Genomic DNA, 20103 nt, shown 5'->3' with positions numbered 1-20103 from the left:
ACATGAGTTGAGAGTTAAAGGGCAAAAGTTTAGGGGTAACATGAGGGGGAACTTCCTTACTCAGAGAGTGGTAGCTGTGTGGAACAAGCTTCCAGCAGAAGTGGTTGGGGCGGGTTCGATGTTGTCGTTTAAAGTTAAATTGGACAACTATATGGACAGGAAAGGAATGGAGAGTTATGGGCTGAGTGCAGGTCAGTGGGACTAGGTGAGAGTAAGGTTTCGGCACGGACTACAAGGGCTGAGATGGCCTGTTTCTGTGCTGTAATTGTTATATGGTTATATGGAGATCTTCCCTTAAGCTTTGCTGACAATAAACTCCTCACCTGCCTCAGTGATCTCCGTCTCCCAGAAATGTCTACCTTGCAGCTCCCAATCCCTCACCATATTCCTCTTGTTCAAGTTCAACCTTATTGTCATTCAGCTATGCACATGTATAAACCTGAACGAAATAATGTTCCCCAGGGACCAAGTATGTACATCGCATACAGCACATAAAATAATACTAACAGATATAAAAGTATTCTGTAGATGTATAAGTTGACAGCAAGTGCATATCCAACACAATGTGTATTGAGTGGTAGTAGGGTGTCTGGATGTTTCACTGCCTGGGGGAAGAAGCTGTTACTCATCCTGACAGTCCTTGTTCTTGTTCTGCAGTAGCTTCAGCCTGGTGGTAGGAGGTCAGAGAGACTGTGGAATGAGTAGCCTCTTTCTTTGATTTTCCCTCACTCCCTGACCCTAACACCACAAATACCAACCCCCTCCTCCCAAACTGTGCTTAAGGAGACTATAGAGCTGTGAACCTGGGTTTGTGTTATTTGTCATCTAAGCTGTTCTCTAGTCCTGTGCAACACTGTACAGTTTCATGTCACTGTTGCCAGGAGTTTGACTGAAACTGGCCAGACAGATAATGCCCTTTGCATTCTGTGCTGTGTCAAATGACGGAGGCAATCATGATCTAAACATGATCATGACCGTTATTGGCAATCTTCTTGTGCAGAAGTGGTTTGCCATTGCCTTCTTCCGGGCAGTGTCTTTACACGATTGGTAACCCCAGCCGTTATCAACAGTTTTCAGGGATTGCCTGGCGTAACCAGGACTCGTGATATGCACCAGCTGCTCATACGACCACCACCTGCTCCCATGGCTTCACACGACCCTGACTGGCGGGGGAAGGGCTGCACCTTTCCCAAGGGTGACCTGCAGACTAACGGAGGAAGGGAGGGCCTTACACCTCCTTTGGTGGAGATGTATCTCAACCCTGCCACCCAGCAGATGGAGAGAGTCAACATTAACCCCTTGCTGGGATGGGTATCAAGCCAGAACCCAGGGATAAATTTCCTGAGTTAAACAGTGTATTGTCACAGAGGAGATGCTGTTCTATTAATAAACATAACCTTGTCACACTCCACTGTTTTGTTGGCAAAAGATCTTCATTTTGCCCATAATTAGAAGGACTCAATAACAAGTTTCATCTCAACATTGCTCTGACCATGAATATTTCTGAAAAAGTTACAGATGAATCTAGAAGCTTTGGTTGTGAGGTTGTTCAGACTCAGATTTATTTCTCACATGTACTTGCACCCTACAGTGAAATGTATCATTTGTGTTAACAACCAACACACCTAAGGATATGCTGGGGGCAGCCCACAAATGCCAACAGAGCATGCCCAGCAGAACAACATAGAGCACAACAGGTAACAAATCAACAACAAAACAAGCCCCTTTCCTTCCTTGCAGCCACACACACTTCAACTTGTCCAACTCCAGGACAGGACAGGACCCTGGACCTCCAGTCTCCTGTCTCCAGGCTTCAGCCATCAGGATTCAATTTGTGGACTTCTACTCAAACTTCAGTATCAATCCCTGGACCCCAAACTTCAGACTCGCCAACTGACTGGCTCTCATGCCTCCTGCACACACAGACATCTGGTAACAGGATCTACTGAACTAGGACAGCTTGACATCCATGGATGTCCTCCAACACCCATCCACATCATTGGCCTTCGAGCATGGAGCAGAGTCCAACATTCCTGATGTCCTTCACCATCTATCCACATCACTAGCCTTCAAGCACAGAGCACAGAGAAATTCAAACTCATAAATGCTCTGAGAAGGAAGGGGTTAGGATCTTTCAGCAGATCCCTGTTGGCCCCTGTTTCTCCTTCTTCTCTTTTTCATGGAGAAAGTCTCCCACTGGAATCACCATCTCACAATGTACAACATACACCAATACCAGGGAATAAACAAGATATTGGGTATATTTAAAACAGAAGTGATAGGTTCTTGATCAATAAGAGTGCTAGGTTACAGGGAGAAGGCAGGAGAAAGAGGTTGAGGGGGATAATAAAACAGACATGATGGAATGGCAGAGCAAACTTAATAGGTCAAATGGCCTAATTCTGTTCCTTTGTCTTATGGTCTTTTGGTCTTTTATCTCATTTTCACAGGTTCAAGTAAATATTTTTAATAGAGAAATGTTTTGAATGGGAAATATACAGTAAAATCAGATGAAAAGCAACTCATGAGTTAAAGGGTTGTTGCAGCTGACCCTTCTGTTACACTGGAAACGCAGCCATCACTGATTTACATAACATTTTCTTGTGCAACGGTGATAACATTTTGTTCCTTCCCTGGACAGATTTAAATTATTTTACTGTTAAATTACTTCTCCATTGAATCTTGTGTACTGTTCCTTTTTGCATATTAGTATCTGGCCAGATCAGAGTTTATTTCCCATGGTTCCTCTGTGTTGTTAGTGGCACTTTGTTGATGCAGTTGGTGCCTTCCCAGACCATATCTGCAGGCACACGGGCCAATCCTGCTAGTTTACTGGTGAGAGGAAATAGTACTGGGAGTCCCCAACATTGACTCCCAACTCCATGAAATCTCAAGGCATCAGGTCAAACATGGACAAGGAAATCTGCTCCTGGTGATGAAATATTCTTCTCACTCAAAGTTTGACGAGATTGTAAAAGACAAAAGAAGCACTAAGAGAAGTGAGGGAATGGAATGTACTTTGGTTAGGGGCTTCAATGTTCATTCCCAACAATAGACCAGAAACACCACCGACGACTGAGCTGAGACCTAAAGGAAACAGCTGCCAGTGGTGTCCATCGCAGGTGGTGACAACTCCAACACGGGGAGAACTCTGTGTGACTTTGTCCTCACCACCCTACCAAATGGCAGATACGTGCATCCATGGCAGTGTCAGCAGAAGTGGCCACCACACAGTTCTTGTAGAGGCAAATTCCTGTCTTCACACCAAGGACAGCCCCTGTTGTGTTATGGGGTACAATTCTGCTCTATAGGATGGACTGAGAACAGGTCTGTGAGATCAACACTGTGCATTCATGAGACCCAGTGGATGATGAGAAACAGCAGAAGTGTAGTCTACCACCATAGGTTTCCCCACAGCCGGGCATGTCCCTCACTCTACCATTTCAGTTAAGCTTGTGAGTGAAACCTGTATCATTGAGGAATCTCAAGGCCAGTATCATGTCACCGTGTTTCTGAGTGTTCCACAGATCGATCGAATGGAGACCACGGAACAAATTGCAAAGAGTTCCATAGAATAAAGTTCAGAAGTGAAACCTTCCGCAAGTCAAGTAGTGAATGTAACCTAAACTGGACCAGTTTCCCTGAGTAGATCAAAGAGACCCAGTAAATCCATGGACAGCTGAAATCGATGAATGATAGGAACAAATGAAGCAAAACTACTTTTCAACAAGTGTGAAGCAACGCAGGAAATGTAAACACATGTCATCTACATGCAGCTTTGTACACACGTACAGTGTGGGAGGTTGAGTCAGCAGAACATGAGGAGCTCCTGATACCTGCTTGTGATTCAGTCTCGTCTCTGCATTGACCGAATATGAAGACCATCAGACCATAAGACATAGGAGCAGAATTTGCCCATTCGGCCCATTTAGCATGTTCCCTCATTCCATCATTTCTGATTCATTATCCCTCTCAACCACTTTCTCCTGCCTTCTCCCTGTAACCCTTAATGCCTTTACTTATCAAGAAACAATCAACCTCCACTTTAAATATACCCCAATGACTTGGTCTCCACAGATCTCAGTAGCAATGAGTTCCATAAATTCACCACTGTCAAACTAAAGAAATTTCTCCTCACCTCTGTTCTAAAGCAATGTCCTTCTATTCTGAGACTGTGTCCTTTCGTTCTAGTCTCTTCCACTGTTAGGAGCATCCTCACCAATTCCACTCTGTGTAGGCCTTTTAATATTCAGTAGGATTCAAGGGGAATACCCCCTCATACCTCTAAACTCTCGTGAGCACAGGTCCAGAGCCATCATATGCTGCTCACATGTTAAGCTTCATTTCCCGGATCTTTCTCACAAAGCTCCTTGGTGAAGGAATGTGTGTGCAGAAGTTGGGAAAGACACATTGCTCCAGGTTTGCGGATTCCTGCATCAATCCCACCGCCTTGCAATACACACCAGGTGAATATGTGGAGCTCATTGTGTGCTTCCTGCTGCCGAACCAGTCCAATCAAACACAGAAACTGGAGGAAGAGCAGGAACCTAGAGACCTGGAAGTTGTGGGTCACAGAAATGGAGTTGGGATCTCCACCCCAGTAACATGCTCATCACAATATTCTCTCTGATAATATTCATTGATCCCGGTATTATACATTCCCCACAGGCTGGCCAATACGTTATGAAGCCAGTTGCACCTCATCATGTCCTGTCTGACAAAGAGCTCACAAACTGTTGGCCTGGTTTCCACTCCACCCCAATCTCAGCTGGCACTCACAGCAAATGTTTTGCATAGTTATTGGTACGGTTGAAGAGATCAAATTTCCATGTTGCCAATGTCTCCACAATCCGGGATCTATACACGTATATGTATATATATCAGACACACATCTTTGGTCAGCTCAGTGGGAGAGAGAGGAGGGAAGGCAGCAGAATCCCTTTGGAACCTTCGCTCTGATTTTGAACCTTTTGTGCTTCGAGCCGGAGGAACGGAACTCCACTGTGGAGATGCTGCTGCTGCTGTTTCTGTTGCTGAGCACATTGGCCAACAGTGACGGTGAAGGTAGGCTCGGCTGATGCTTCTATTGTTTTCAGATATAAACCGCTGATCAGAATGAGTGTACAGCTGTGGGGTGGACGATGGAATATGGAAATTAGTGGATGGCTGCAGCAGGGAATGTCTGTTGTCTGACACTCTGTCTCAGAGTTATCAAATTGGAGTGTGAGACAGAGATTGTCGAGGACATAGGTCAGGTAGGGATGCCCTGACAGGGACACATCAGAGGAATCACACAGCTCCCATTGAGCTCTGAGCCCTCCCTGTCTCCTCCACTCTGCCATGACCACACCGAACTCACCACAGGTCCCTTCCTCCTCTTCGTGCATGAATGTGTGTGTAACAGGAGACACCCACACAGCACAGGTGTCCACAGGGTCCACGTCACAGGAGGCAACGAACGGCTGGCCCAGTGGCTGAGCCCTCTTCTGCCCTGGTCATACGTGTCCATCTGAGACAGACACAGACAGGAACGCAAGGACAGTGCATCTTTGACATATCACGGTTCCAGATATACTGTGTGTATTATCCTGTCCCCCAAAATAGAAACTTGGCAAAAGTTAGTGTAATTTCTATTGCCTGTAAATTATAATGTGGGAGGAAAAGTTGCCCCGACACCTGCCCTATATAAATTTGTACCATATTGTGTATCAATCTTCAGAATAAACAGTAAAAAAAATACCAGACAAGATAGGCTGACAAGGCTTGAATGGAGTGAGGAAGTGATCACTGTCACTCAGGTTAAAGCACCCCACAATCTAATAGGATTAAAGGGCCACACTCACAGTCCTCATTGACTAGGAGCTTTGTGAGAGATTTCTTGGGTCTGTGGCCTTGGCTGCTGAAGACACAAACACCAATATTGGAGCCATGGAGATCTGGGATGATGAGAGTAGTTGGAGAGTGTAACTCAGCTCCACAAGGAGTGGAGGAGGCAAATGACCAAACTCCGTCTGAAAGGAAAGGTGGGGAAACAGATGAAGGGGAAAGTAAGGGAAGTGTGCATTCATATTCACATTCAACTTTCTCATGAAGGGCAAGGAGGCCATTTGGCCCAATGAGCCTATGTCAGCTCTCAGAACACTCTCATCTGTCCCACCCTGCACCTGTTTTCCATAAGAACACAAGACCACAAGTCATTGGAGCAGAATCAGGCCATTCAGTTCATTGAACCTGGTCCACCATTCAACTGTAGCTAACTTTTCATCCCTCTCAACCCCATTCTCCTGTTTTCTCCCCATAACATTTCATGTTCTGACTAATCAAGAAGTTATCAACCTCTGTTTTAAATATTCCCAAAAACTTGGCCTCTGCAGTTGTCTGTGGTGTTAAATTCCACAGATTCACCACCCTCTAGCTAGAGAAATTCCTCATCATCTCTGGTCTAAAGCAGAATCTTACTATTCTGAGGCTGTGTCTTCTAGTCCCAGACTCCCGCAATTTAGGAAACATCATCTCCATATCCACTCTATCTAGGGCTTCTAATATTCGAGTCTGTACTGGCCCAGAGACATCAAACATGTGATAACCCTTTCATTCCTGGGATCATTTTCATGAACTTCCTCTGGACTCTCTCCAATCCCAGCACATCCTTTCTCAGAGAAAGAGCCCAAAGCTGCTCACAATACTTGAAGTGCAATCTGAATAATGCCTTATAAAGCCCCAAACTTGCATCCTTGGTTTTATATTCTAGTCCTCTCAAAATTAATGTTAACATTGGATCTGTCTTCTTTACCGTAGACTCAACCTGTAAATTAATGATTCGGGTATCCTGCATGAGGACTCCCAAGTCCCTTTGCACCTCTGATTTCTGAATTTTATCCCCATTTAGAAAATCATCTATGCCTTTAGTCCTTCTCCCAAAGTGCATGAGCATACACCGTGACTACACTTTATTCCATCTACCGCTTCTTCACCCATTCTCCGAATTTGTCTAAGTCTTTCTGCAGAAGCCCTGCTTGTTCAACACTCCCTGCTCCTTCTGCTATCTTTGAATTGTCCATAAACCTGGCCACAAAGCCTCCACTCTCTCTACAGTCCATCCCCTTTCTGACCACTCTGACTCCCCTGCACCCTCCCACACTGGGGGCAATTTACTGCAGCCTGCGAGCCAGTCAACCAGGGATTACAGGGTGAGATAAGGTAAAGAACAGGGGGAGAGAAAGGAGCCACATGGAGGAGTTGTGCCCACAGGGCTCATTCAGCTCTGTAACTTCTACAAAATTCACCTCAGTAAACAAGGGGTGGGGAGAGAGATGCAGCCTGTGTCTCCCAGCTCTGAGCACCTCTCCCCAGTATGACACGCTCACACACAGACCAATGCACAATTGTCACCAGCTCTGAGGCTGCCTTTACCCTGCATGTCTCAGATCTCCACACATCTTCCCTGGACACACACCCTCAGTGAGTTGCTCCCTCAATAAAACCAAGCCAGTGCCTTGAGCTGTGTTCCCTCCTGCACAGCCCACAATCTGACTGATCTCCCTCTTTGCCCTCTCTCTGCGTCACCTTTGAGCTCCAGCAGTTTTTGATTTTATTTCTGATTTCCTGCATCTGCAGTATTTTGCTTTGTAATCCAACATGTCACTCTCTGTTGGATCCCAAGGATTTCATTATTCTGAACTTAAAACCTAGTGGACTTTGGACAATATTTCCGAAGGTCCAGTAGGAATGCAGTAAACAGCACAGCACATGAACACTGCCTGTTCATTTGTTAGTCAAATACAACCTTCCTTTCACATCTCTGTGTGACTGACCTTGATTAACTACACCGCTCTAAATGACGAGTTGTGCTGTCACTCAGAACATTTCCCAACACCTTGTCCACTCCCTGTGTCAGGCCGATCAACCTGCAGTTCCTCCATCTGTCTCTTTCCCCTTTTACAATAGGTGGACTGCGGGGAGATCACATTAGGTCTATATTAAACAGTAGAGGGGCCACATCTACAGCTGGTGCTCCTTCCTCCCCTTGAACCCTGACCTTCTGTGTGTCCATCAAGGTCTGGTGTTGTGAAACAGCAAAATCTGTGACTGCTTGTAACTGGCATTTTGGTTATTGTAGTTGATTTAAATTCTAATTCTCTTTGACTGAAAGGGACAAACAATTCCTTGGTTCTGAAGAGGACTCAGCGGGACCTTCAAAACTATAGACTAGTCAGAGGACCCTGTGATGAAAACTGGTTTTATTTTCCTCCTTTAAACTCCTGTTACCGGTTTTTCAGTGACAAAAGGGCATGGATGGCAGCTGAGGTAAGTCCCTGAAACCAGTGATTTCTCTGGAGTCTTTGGATTTTAGGGGAACTCCACATCCAGGAGTTAACACGGTGTGCATTTCACTACAAAGTGTTTGAAGAACAAGGACTTTGTTTCATGTAACAAGATTACTGAATTTCCAAAATCAATTCGGATAATTTACAGAGGGATGTCAGGAAAATGAAGAATGGTGATTCTCAGCAACAGAAAAATTATTTCTTTTGTTTAAAGGAGTTCTGTAATCAGCTCCCACATTCTGGACATGTGGCGTCCGTGATCTCAAGCATCCATGACAACTTCATTTCTGATGTGGTCGGTGCTGTGGATGAAAGCAAGCCATGGGCATGGATTGGCCTGAATGACAGATCACAGGTAAAGTTTATGATGACATGTTACATAGAAACATAGAAACATAGAAAATAGGTGCAGGAGTAGGCCATTCGGCCCTTCGAGCCTGCACCGCCATTTATTATGATCATGGCTGATCATCCAACTCAGAACCCAGCCTTCCCTCCATACCCCCTGACCCCTGTAGCCACAAGGGCCATATCTAACTCCCTCTTAAACATAGCCAATGAACTGGCCTCAACAGTTTCCTGTGGCAGAGAATTCCACAGATTCACCACTCTCTGTGTGAAGAAGTTTTTCCTAATCTCGGTCCTAAAAGGCTTCCCCTCTATCCTCAAACTGTGACCCCTCGTTCTGGACCTCCCCAACATCGGGAACAATCTTCCCGCATCTAGCCTGTCCAATCCCTTTAGGATCTTATACGTTTCAATCAGATCCCCCCTCAATCTTCTAAATTCCAACGAGTACAAGCCCAGTTCATCCAGTCTTTCTTCATATGAAAGACCTGCCATCCCAGGAATCAATCTGGTGAACCTTCTTTGTACTCCCTCTATGGCAAAGATGTCTTTCCTCAGATTAGGAGACCAAAACTGCACCACAGTTACGTTCCCACCACAGAAAGAATTACACCTGACATTGTGCAGAGTAACAGGGATGTAGCAGTGTGGGGGTTAAGTTACTGGGTGTATCCTAATTATCCAGGTACACAAGTTTGAATCCCATTGCAGCAGCCGGGAACTTGGATCAAAATAAATAAAATGCAATAAATCCGGAATAAAACATTACTATCAGAAATAGTCAGAATCAGGTTTATTATCACCGGCATGTGTCATGGTATTTGTTAACTTAGCAGCAGCAGTTCAATGCAATACATAATATAGAAGAAAAAAATAATTAAATGGTAATAATTAATAAATAAATGACAGTATACATATATTGAATAAATTAAAAATCATGCAAAAACAGAAATAATATATATCTAAAAAGTGAGGTAGTGTTCATAGGTTCAATGTCCATTTAAGAATTGGATAGCAGAGGGGAAGAAGCTGTTCCTGAATCGCTGAGTGTGTGCCTTCAGGCTTCTGTATCTCCTACCTGATGGTAATAGTGAGAAAAGAGCATGCCCTGGGTGCTGGAGATTCTCATAAATGGACTCTGCCTTTCTGCGTCACTGCTCCTTGATGATGTCCAGGGTTCTCTGTAGGCTAGTACCCAAGATGGAGCCAACTAAATTTACAACCCTCTGCAGTTTCTTTTGGTCCCATGCAGTAGCCCCCCACCCCCCATACCAGACAGTGATGCAGCCTGTCAGAATGCTCTCTGTGGTACATCCACAGAAGTTTTTGAGTGTATTTATTGACATACCAAATCTCTTCAAACTCCTAATGGAGTATAGCCGTTGTCTTGCCTTCTTTATAACTGCATCGATATGTTGGGACCCGGTTAGATCCTCAGAAATCTTGACATCCAGGAACGTGAAACTGACCATTCTTCACACTTCTGATCCCTCTATGAGGATTGGTATGTGTTCCCTCGTCTTAACCTTTCTGAAGTCCACATTCAGCTCTTTCGTCTTACTGACGTTGAGTGCCAGGTTGTTGCTGTGACACCACTCCACTAGTTGGCATATCTCACTCCTGTACACCTTTTCGTCTCCATCTGAGGTTTTACCAACAATGGTTGCATCATCAGCAAATTTATAGATGGTATTTGAGCTATGCTTAGCCACATTGTCATGTGTATATAGAGAGTAGAGCAGTGGGCCAAGCACACACCCCTGAGGTGTGCCAGTGTTGATCGTCAGCGAGGAGGAGATGTTATCACCAATCCACACAGATTGTGGTCTTCCGGTTAGGAAGTCGAGGATCCAATTGCAGAGGGAGGTACAGAGGCCCAGGTTCTGCAACTTCTCAATTAGGATTGTGGGAATGATGGTATTCAATACTGAGCTATAGTCGAAGAACAGCATCCTAACAAAGGAGTTTGTGTTGTCCAGGTGGTCTAAAGCCGTGTGAAGAGCCATTGAGATTGCATCTGCTGTTGACCTATTGTGGTGATAGGCAAATTGCAATGGGTCCAGGTCCTGGCTGAGGCAGGAGTTCAGTCTGGTCATGACCAACCTCTCAAAGCACTTCATCACTGTAGATGTGAGTGCTACTGGGTGATAGTCATTAAAGCAGCTCACATTATTCTTCTTAGGCACTGGTATAACTGTTGCCCTTTTGAAGCAAGTGGGACCTTTCGCCCATAGCAGTGGGAGGTTCAAAATGTCCTCGAGCACTCCCGCCAGATGGTTGGCACAGGTTTCCAGAGCCTTACCAGGTACTCCATCAGGAACTTCTATCTTGCAAGATTCACCCTCTTTAAATACAGCCTAACATCGGCCTCTGAGGAGAGGGCACAGGGTCATCAGGTGTGGCAGGGATCTTCACAGCTGTAGTTATATTCTCCCTCTCAAGGCGGGCATAGAAAGCGTCGAGTTCATATGGTAGTGAAGCATCACTGCCATTCATGCTATTGGATTTCACTTTGTAGGAAATAATGTCTTGCAGACCATTCCAGAGTTGCCATGCATCCAATGTCGCTTCCAACCTTGTTCAAAATTGTCGCTTCACCCTTGAAATAGCCCTTCGTAAATCATACCTGATTTTCTGGTACAGGCCTGGGTTGCCAGACTTGAATGCCACAGATCTAGCCTTCAGCAGACAATGTACTTCCTAGTTCATCTACAGTAAGTCTTTGTGGACACACACTCATCCACACAGGTTCTAATGAAGTCAGTAACAACTGTAGCGTACTCATCCAGGTTCGAAGATGAATCCCTGTAAACGCAAGTGCTACACCTGTCCCTACACCTCCTCTCTTGCCACCAGTCAGGGCCCCAAACAGTACTTCCAAGTGAGGCAACGCTTCACTTGTGAGTCTGTTGGGGTCATCTATTGCATCCGGTGCTCCTGGTGCGGCCTCCTCTACATCGGTGAAACCCGACGCAGATTGGGGGACCGCTTCGTCGAGCACCTCTGCTCCATCCGCCACAACAGACAGGATCTCCCAGTAGCCACCCACTTCAACTCTGCTTCTCACTCCCATTCAGATATGTCCATACATGGCCTCCTCTACTGCCATGATGAGGCTAAACTCAGGTTGGAGGAGCAACACCTCATATATTGTCTAGGTAGTCTCCAGCCCCATGGTATGAACATAGAATTCTCCAACTTCCGGTAATTCCCTCCCCCTCCCTTCCCCTATCCCTATCTCACTCTGCCCCCCCCCAGCTGCCTACCACCTCCCTCTTGGTTCCGCCTCCTTCTACTACCCATTGTGTTTTCCCCTATTCCTTCCTCACCTTTCCTGCCTATCTCCTCCCTGCTTCCCCTCCCCGACCCCTTTATCTTTCCCGTTACTGGTTTTTCACCTGGAACCTACCAGCCTTCTCCTTCCCACCCTCCCCCCACCTTCTTTATAGGGCCTCTGCCCCTTCCCTCTACAGTCCTGACGAACGGTTCCGGCCCGAAACATCGACCAATCTTTTCCACAGATGCTGCCCGACCTCCTGAGTTCCTCCAGCAGCTGTGAGTGTTTCCCTGACTACAGTCCAGTCCACTGATTCAAAGCAGTCCTGTAGGCGCTCCTGTGCTTCCCTTGTCCATACCTTCTTGGTCCTTACTGCTGGTGCTGCAGTCTTCAGTCTCTGCCTATACACAGGGAGTGGAAGTACAGCCGGGTGATCAGACTTCCCGTGTGGAATAGCACGGTAGGCATTCTTAATGGTGGTGTAGCAATGGTCCAGTGTGTTGTTTCCTCTGGTATTGCAAGTGATCTGTTGATGGTAATTGCTTAGTGATTTTTTCAGACTTGTCTGATTAAAATCCCTGGTTCTAACATCCTAATATTAATTGTCATTGTGGCTATGTAGTTACTGCAACTAGTGATTCTGAGATTCAGTGTTCTGTATGTTGGTAACTTATTTTAGAGTTAGGATATGTTCCCAGATTGATGTGGCTGGGCTCACTCTGTGCTGGAACTCCCTGTGTGGACTGGGCAACATGCCTGTCCCATCGGAGATAAATTAAACCCTTCCCATTCCGTGACCTCACACAGTGGGGACAGAATCCAGAATCTCTGGGGCTGGAACTTTGATAACTGTTTTAATTCCGGAACCTGGGAATTTCACACTGGTGTGTATTCTGATATCTGTAGTGTTTGTGGAATGAGGGTGTCCCCTGCACGTGGAGTACAGAAACAGGACACTTGGCCCACGGGACCTGTGGTAATGTTGCTGCTCCTCAGGAGCCTCCCCCCCCCCATCCAAACCCATTAACACTTCCATCTGTTCCTTTCTCTACCTACCCTCTCTTAAGTGCATCTGTGCTCTCTGCTTTAATTACTTGTGGTCCAGAGCTCCACCTGCCCACCAAACCCAAGTCAAGAAGATTTACATCTGTTCTCTCTTTGATTTATTGGTGAATATTTTACATTTATCACCAGTAAACCTAGTTTCATACACAAGAGAAAATATCCTCTTCACATCCACCCAATAAATCCTTCATAGTGAGGATGCCCTCGGCTGCTCATCCCTCAATCTTCTCTCTTGTGGACAGAAAGCCCCGGCCTGTTGGATTTTCCTTGCCTCCGTGTTTTGTGATCAGTTCACTGATCCAATGCCTCTCAGTTCTTTATGTAACAGTGAAATGGAACAGTTCACAGTACAGGTGGTCTGGTCAGACCAGCATTACAGAGTTATAGGATTAGAAAACAATACTGCAAGGATTCAGGCTCCTCTAGCTCAACTAGACCATGTCAACCACGGTGGCCCACCCAGCTGGTCCCAATTTCCTCTAAGTTCCATCCATGCCTGTAGCTGTTCAAGTTCTTCTTAAAAGATACTGTTGTACCTTCCTCAGCTACTTCCTCTGGCAGCTAGTTCCACATACCACTACCCTTTGTGTGAATATATTGTCTCTCAGCTCCCTGTTAACATCCCATCTCCAATTCCCATTTGGTTTTGTAGTCTGTGTCCATTCATGTGCAGTCATTTTAACTTCTTCTGTCATTTGTTCCTCTGCTGTTTATGAGATCAGTCTGTGTATTTGTGCTCAATGACTCATTGTCTGAGTTGTCATTATTCCTTCTCCCTGACTTTTACTCTCAGATCTGGTTTCTTTGTTCCAAGGATTCTGTTACTTCCACCAGATTTCCCCCACCCTGACAGTCTGTCATTTAAAATCTCATTCACTGCCCTGTTTGACCTAACTGCTTGTACTCTGGTCTCAATCTCGCTCAGGCCCAGCTCCTCCCAGTACAATTAAGTGACAGGTTACTCAGCGTTCCCTTAGAAATAATCACTGATTTATGTCCCACAGGAAGGGAATTTCACATGGATTGACGGATCTTTGTACAGTTACCGAAACTGGGCTCAGAATGAACCCAATGATCGTGGACACAATGAAGACTGTGTGACCATTCATTATTCAAGTAAGTGTAACAGTGAGAGAAATGTTCTTTTCTTTGAAGTCCATTTCAGACACAGTATTGAAGAGGCCTGTCACCACAGAAGGAACGAACCAGCCCCATGCTCAGCTGAACTGGGCTCATTACCCAGCAGTTAGAGGAGGATAAATGGGGTGTAATGCAGGGACAGGGGAACAGTCAGTGTATGAAAATGAAACAAAAAACAGACAATGCTGGGAATCTGAGATAAAACCAGCAAATTCACAAAAATCAGCAGGTCAGGCAGCGTCTATAGAGAGAACAACAGAGTTTAAAATTTCACAATGAAAACCCTTAGGTGCAACTCAGTGTGAGCTTGCAGGTGGGGCAATGCACAAGGGATGTAATATCAGGTTTGTGTCACTGCAGATAAAGAAACTCAAAGAACAAAGTTCAGAGTAAATTTAACGTCAAAGTGCATATATGTATGTCATGATAAGCTACCCTGAGATTCATTTGCTTGTGGGCATTCACAGCAAATCCAAATAAAACCAATAGAATCAATGAAAACTTACACACAAAGACAGACAACCAATGTGCAAAAGACAATGAATTGTGTAAATACAAAAGAAACAAAGAACCAAATAATAATGGGAGGTAAATAGTAATAAATAATATTGGATCATGAGTTGTAGGAGTCATTGAAAGTGATTTTGTGGGTTGTGGTATCAGTTCAGTGTTGGGGTGATTGAAGTTATCCAGTCTAGTTCGGGAGCCTGATGGTTGAGGTGTAATAACTGTTCCTGATGGTGTGAGACCCAAGGCTCCCGAATCTTTTTCCTGATGGCAGCAGCAAGAAGAGAGCATGTGGGGGTCCTTAATAATGGAAGCTGTTTTCCTGCAACAGCACTCCCTGTAGATGTGCGCAGTAGTGGAGACAACATTATGTGTGACTGGGCTGTATCCACTACCTTTTGTAGGCTTTTTCATTCAAGGGCACTGGTGTTTCCATTCCAGGCAACCAGTCAGTATGCTTTCTATCATGAACCTATAGAAGTTTGTCAAAATTTTAGATAACATGCTGAATCCTCACAAACTTCTAAGAAAGTAGAGGTGCTGCCATGCCTTCTTTGCAATGGCATTTATCTGCTGGCCTGCAGGACACTTTCTTTGAAATGATAACACCAAGGAATATAAAGATCTCCACATCTGATCCCCTGATGAGTTTCCTTCTCATAACATAAAGGAAAAATAAAACTTTTCACAGTGAAATGCAAACCAGAAATTGAAGCCAGAAATATTATGTTCATCTTCTGCATTCCAGAGGTTCTTCATTCTACTCCCATTTGGAGGTCCATGAAATGGTGAGGGTTCAGTTTATCTCTGATGGGGCAGAGTTGTTGTCCAGTTCACACAAAGAGTTCCAGCCCAGAATGAGCCCAGCCACTTCAAACTGGAACAATCCAAATGCCCAGTGAATATTGTGAGGTGTCAGGTTTCAGCAACACACACTCTGACTGCACATGGACCATAACAAGTGACTCCCTTTATTTACAAGGCAAACTCATGGATCAAGGTCAGGAAATATTCATGGCCTACAGACACTGACTCAAAAAGAGAAAACATTAAGATTAAACAAAAAACAGAAAATGCTGGAAATGCTCATCAGATCAGGCAGCATCTGTGAAGAGAGAAATAATGTTTCCATGCATGACCTTCCTGTTTCTCTCTCCCCACATGCTGCCTGACCTCCTGAGTATTTTCAGAATTATTTTCAGATTTTCGGCATCTGCACATTATGCTTGTAGATTAACAGGTCAATGTTGGATTCCTTTTCTCTGCTTCAAGGTGAGAAACGTTGGAATGATTTGTTCTGTGAAGACGATGAAAGTTGTGTTTGTGCCTACAAACTTCACTGTATTTAGAAGACTCCAGAACCGTCCACTCATCATTTCCAGTGGTTGGTTCAGTGCCTTGATTCCTTCGTTGCCACTGCCTGTGGTGACTGTACTCATTTAGTTTCTCAGCCAATAATAAAGAGAATTGCATCCTAAGCTGTGTGTTTGTTCCTGTGTGAGTCTAGTTTCCAGCAGCTTTTCTGTCCCACTGTTGCTTCCTCCTCAACTCTGCACTCAGTGCTGAACTGAGGAGAATTCAGCACACACTTCACAAAATTAACCCTCCCTTTGTCCGCACTTGGTGTGTTGGGTCCAGACCACCGCACATGGAAGTGAAATCAAGGATCTGAGGAGGACACAAAGGGGATTTACTGGAATAATTGCAGGGAATGAGATTTTACAACACTGTGATGAGGCTGCAGAAGATGAAATGGGCCCATAAATACCTTCGCACAATTGCATGAAACCTCTGTTGTCTGTTTAAAATTCAACTCAACCAACTGTTTGTCAATTTTGCAAACAATTCCTGGTCTTTGACATTTGTCTAGATACAGCATAATCTGATAGAACATAAGCCTTGTCCAAGTGTCTCGTCAATCTGATGAGGGATGGCATCAGAGAGGTGAGGAATTGACTAAAATGACAATGAGAGTGAGAGAGACGGTGGGAATAACTCAGCATTAAACCCATCTAACCCATGTAGTTTCTATTTAGTTACTGAACTGACATTCAGCTCTTCAAAGTCAGTCAGTAAACTACATGACATTGTGGTTTACATATTTACTCAACATCAAGTTTATTGTCATGTGCATAAGTATGGTGAACTACAGATACAATGAAAAACTTGCAGCAGCATCACAGACATGTAGATTCAGACAACACACAGAACATATTATTCATAACTCATGTGTAAATTACAAATAAACCAAACCTCAATTATACAAGACAGTGACAAAAATGGCTGTGCAAAACAAGATATTAGTGAAACAATCACAATCAGAAACAGGCCCATGGTGGTTTAAGCGATGGTCCGTAGTGTCCCATTGCTGAGGTAGTATTCGGGTAGTGCAGATTGGTTCCAGACTCTGACGGTTGTAGGACAGTAACCGTTCCTGAACCTGGTGGTGTGGCCCTTCAGACGTTTGCATCTCCTGCTTGACTTCATCAGCAAGCAGAGGTCATTGCCTGGATGGTGAGGATCTTTAATGATGCTGCTTTCTTCAAGCAGTGCCTCAAGTCGATGGTTTCAATGATAAGGATGGCTGTGTCCATGGTGGACTGGGCTGTGTCCACTTCTCTCTGTTGTGAGTTGTGGATATAGCCCAGCACTTCAGGGAAACCACCTCCTCACCATGGAGTCTGTCTACACTTTTCACTGCCTCAGTAAAGCAGCCAGCATAATCAAAGACACCACCCACCCCACACATTCTCTCTTCTTCCTTCTTGTAGCCTTGCACCTTATGGCCTGCCTGCACTGAACTTTCTCTGTAACTGGAATTGGTTTATCAAGATACACTGAAAAGTTTGCCTTGTACTGCTGTTCATATCCATCAAATCATTACACACTGCATTGAGGAGGAACAAAGCAAAACAGTAACAATGCAGAATAAAGTGTAAAAGCTGCAGAGAAAGTGCAGTGCTGGTAAACAAAAAAGTGAAAATTCATAACAAAGTAGATGTGAGTTCAGGAACACAAGGGATCCATTTGGGAGTCTGATAACAGTGGGACAGAAACTGTCCTTGAGCCCGATGGTCTGTGCTTCCAGACTTCTGTATCTTCTGCTAAATAGGAGAGGAGAGAAGAGAGAATGTGTGGGATGGGTGGGGTCTTTGATTATGCTCACTCTTTACTGAGGCTGTAAGTAGTATAGACGGAGTCAGAGGGGAGGCTGGTTTCTGTGATGTACTGAGCTGTGTACATAGCTCTCCGCAGTTTCTTGCAGACACGTTCAGAGCTGTTGCCATACCAGGCCAATATGCATCCAGATAGATCCTTTCCCCTGCCTCCCTCTATTCTGAAAGAGTAGAGTGACTTTTGCAATTTTCCAATCCTCCGGAACCATTCCAGAATCTCGTGATTCTTGAAAGATCATTATTAAAGCCTCCTCAGTCTCTTCATCCACCTCTTTCAGAACCCTGTTGTACAGTTCATTTAGACCAAGTGACTTACGGGACCTCAAATCCTAAGAACTTTCTACGGGGGCACAATTGAGAGCATCCTGACTGGCTACGTCACTGCCTGGTATGGGAACTGTACCTCCCTTAATCGCAGGACTCTGCAGAGAGTGGTGCAGACAGCCCAGCGCATCTGGAGTTGTGAACTTCCCATGATTCAGGACATTTACAAGGACAGGTGTGTAAAAAGGGCCCGTAGGATCATTGGGGACCCAAGTCATCCCAACCACAATCTATTCCAACTGGGAAACAATACCACAGCATAAAAGCCAGGACCAACAGGGTTCGAGACAGCTTCTTCCACCAGGCCATCAGACTGATGAACTCACCCTGAATAGAGTGTACTCTATATTACATTAACTGTTCTATTTATTGTAAATTACTATGATTGCACATGGCACATTTAGATGGAGATGTAACATAAAGATTTTTACTCTTCATGTACGTGAAGGATGTAAGAAATAAAGTAAAGTCAATTCAATTATCTGCCTTCAGACCTTTCAGCTGCCCAAGCACCTTCTTCATAGTAATAGCAACTACATTCACATCTGTCTTCTGACACTCTCAAATTTCTGACATACTGCTAATGTCTTTCACAGTGAAGATTGACACAAAATACTTAATAAGTTTATGCACCATTCCTTTGTCTCTCATTTCTACCTCTCTAGTGTCATTTTACAGTGGTCCGATATCCACTATTGTCTCTTTTGTGCTTTATACATCTGAAAATACTTCTGGTATCCTCTTTGATATAATTGGCTAGCTTACCTTTGTATTTTACCTTTTCTCTCCTTTTTTTTCCAGTTGTCTTCTGTTGATTTTTTAAGCTTCCCAATCCTCCAACTTCCCAGAAATTTTTGCTCTATTATATGCCCTCTCTTTTCCTGAACCTTCTGAATTCCTCCCAGTACACTCAGTGAAGCATACTTCAGTATACTCACTTTGAAATCCCCACATATGCAACTGGCTCTGGGCTCCCCTTTCCTGATCACCAGGACAACGGGTGTGGCCCAATTGGTCCACTTAACCTTGGAGAAAATTCCAGACGCCTCCATCCTCTGAAGTTCAGGATCCACTTTTGGACGTAGTGTGTAAGGCACTGGATGTGCTTTATGGAATCTCGGTGTTGCTGCTTCATTCTATTCAATCCTGGCCTTCATGTCTTTGAGTTTACCAATACCCTTCTCCAACACCTTCTCATTAGCATTAAGCAGCCGTGACAGCCTCTGGTTAGTGTTACATAGATAGCTCTGATTGTGTGCAAGTCTAGTTGGATTTTTTTTTCAACATTCACATCTGAAAAGTGCTGGTCCTCCATTTTTCAACCCATGCAGCTCTAACTGTTGTTTTTGGCCTCCATGTCAGATTTATTTTCAGTTTGCTTTTGGGAGACACCTTCTCACCAATGTAGCTCTTTAGCATCACTGAGGTCTTCTCTAATGGGAGCTTAGAGAACAGTCTGTTGTAGTCAGCCTCTGAAATTGTAGACAAAGCTTACTATGTATCCACCCAAACACGAGGAAATCTGCAGATGCTGGAAATTCAAGCAACACACATCAAAGTTGCTGGTGAACGCAGCAGGCCAGGCAGCATCTCTAGGAAGAGGTACAGTCGACGTTTTGGGCCGAGACCCTTCGTCAGGACTATATGAAGGAGAGCTAGTAAGAGATTTTGACTAACTGAAGGAAGAGTTAGTAAGAGATTTTGATTTCCTAGAGATGCTGCCTGGCCTGCTGCATTCACCAGCAACTTTGATGTGTGTTACTATGTATCCACCTCCATTTTCAGTTTTACACCAGACACATCTATTCTGATCCAGATGATTTTGTGATCTGCTTCAGTAATACAATGTAATTCTGGGCATGACAACTCACCTTTGTCAGACTCTGTGTTGCCTGATTTTGTTTCACATTCAGTCATTTTATGCTTTGCTTAGTTTTGT

At 44.6% G+C, this 20103-nt stretch overlaps 1 protein-coding gene across 1 annotated transcript in view; it reads left to right on the top strand.

Annotated features, from left to right (window-relative positions):
* Positions 1 to 4934: 4934 nt before the first annotated feature.
* The window catches only part of LOC134359218 (C-type mannose receptor 2-like), a 54977-nt gene continuing 39808 nt past the window's right edge, over positions 4935 to 20103 (top strand). Inside the window, exons 1-4 of the mRNA XM_063072174.1 lie at positions 4935 to 5064; positions 8153 to 8307; positions 8542 to 8682; positions 14022 to 14133. Coding sequence (XP_062928244.1) covers positions 5010 to 5064; positions 8153 to 8307; positions 8542 to 8682; positions 14022 to 14133 — 463 coding nt within the window. The 5' untranslated portion in view covers positions 4935 to 5009. The remainder of the gene's footprint in view (positions 5065 to 8152; positions 8308 to 8541; positions 8683 to 14021; positions 14134 to 20103) is intronic.

Source organism: Mobula hypostoma, chromosome 20 (assembly GCF_963921235.1).
Source record: "Mobula hypostoma chromosome 20, sMobHyp1.1, whole genome shotgun sequence".
Lineage (NCBI taxonomy): Eukaryota > Metazoa > Chordata > Chondrichthyes > Myliobatiformes > Myliobatidae > Mobula > Mobula hypostoma.
Note: the sequence above shows the minus strand (reverse complement) of the source record. Positions and strands in the feature narration are given on the sequence as shown.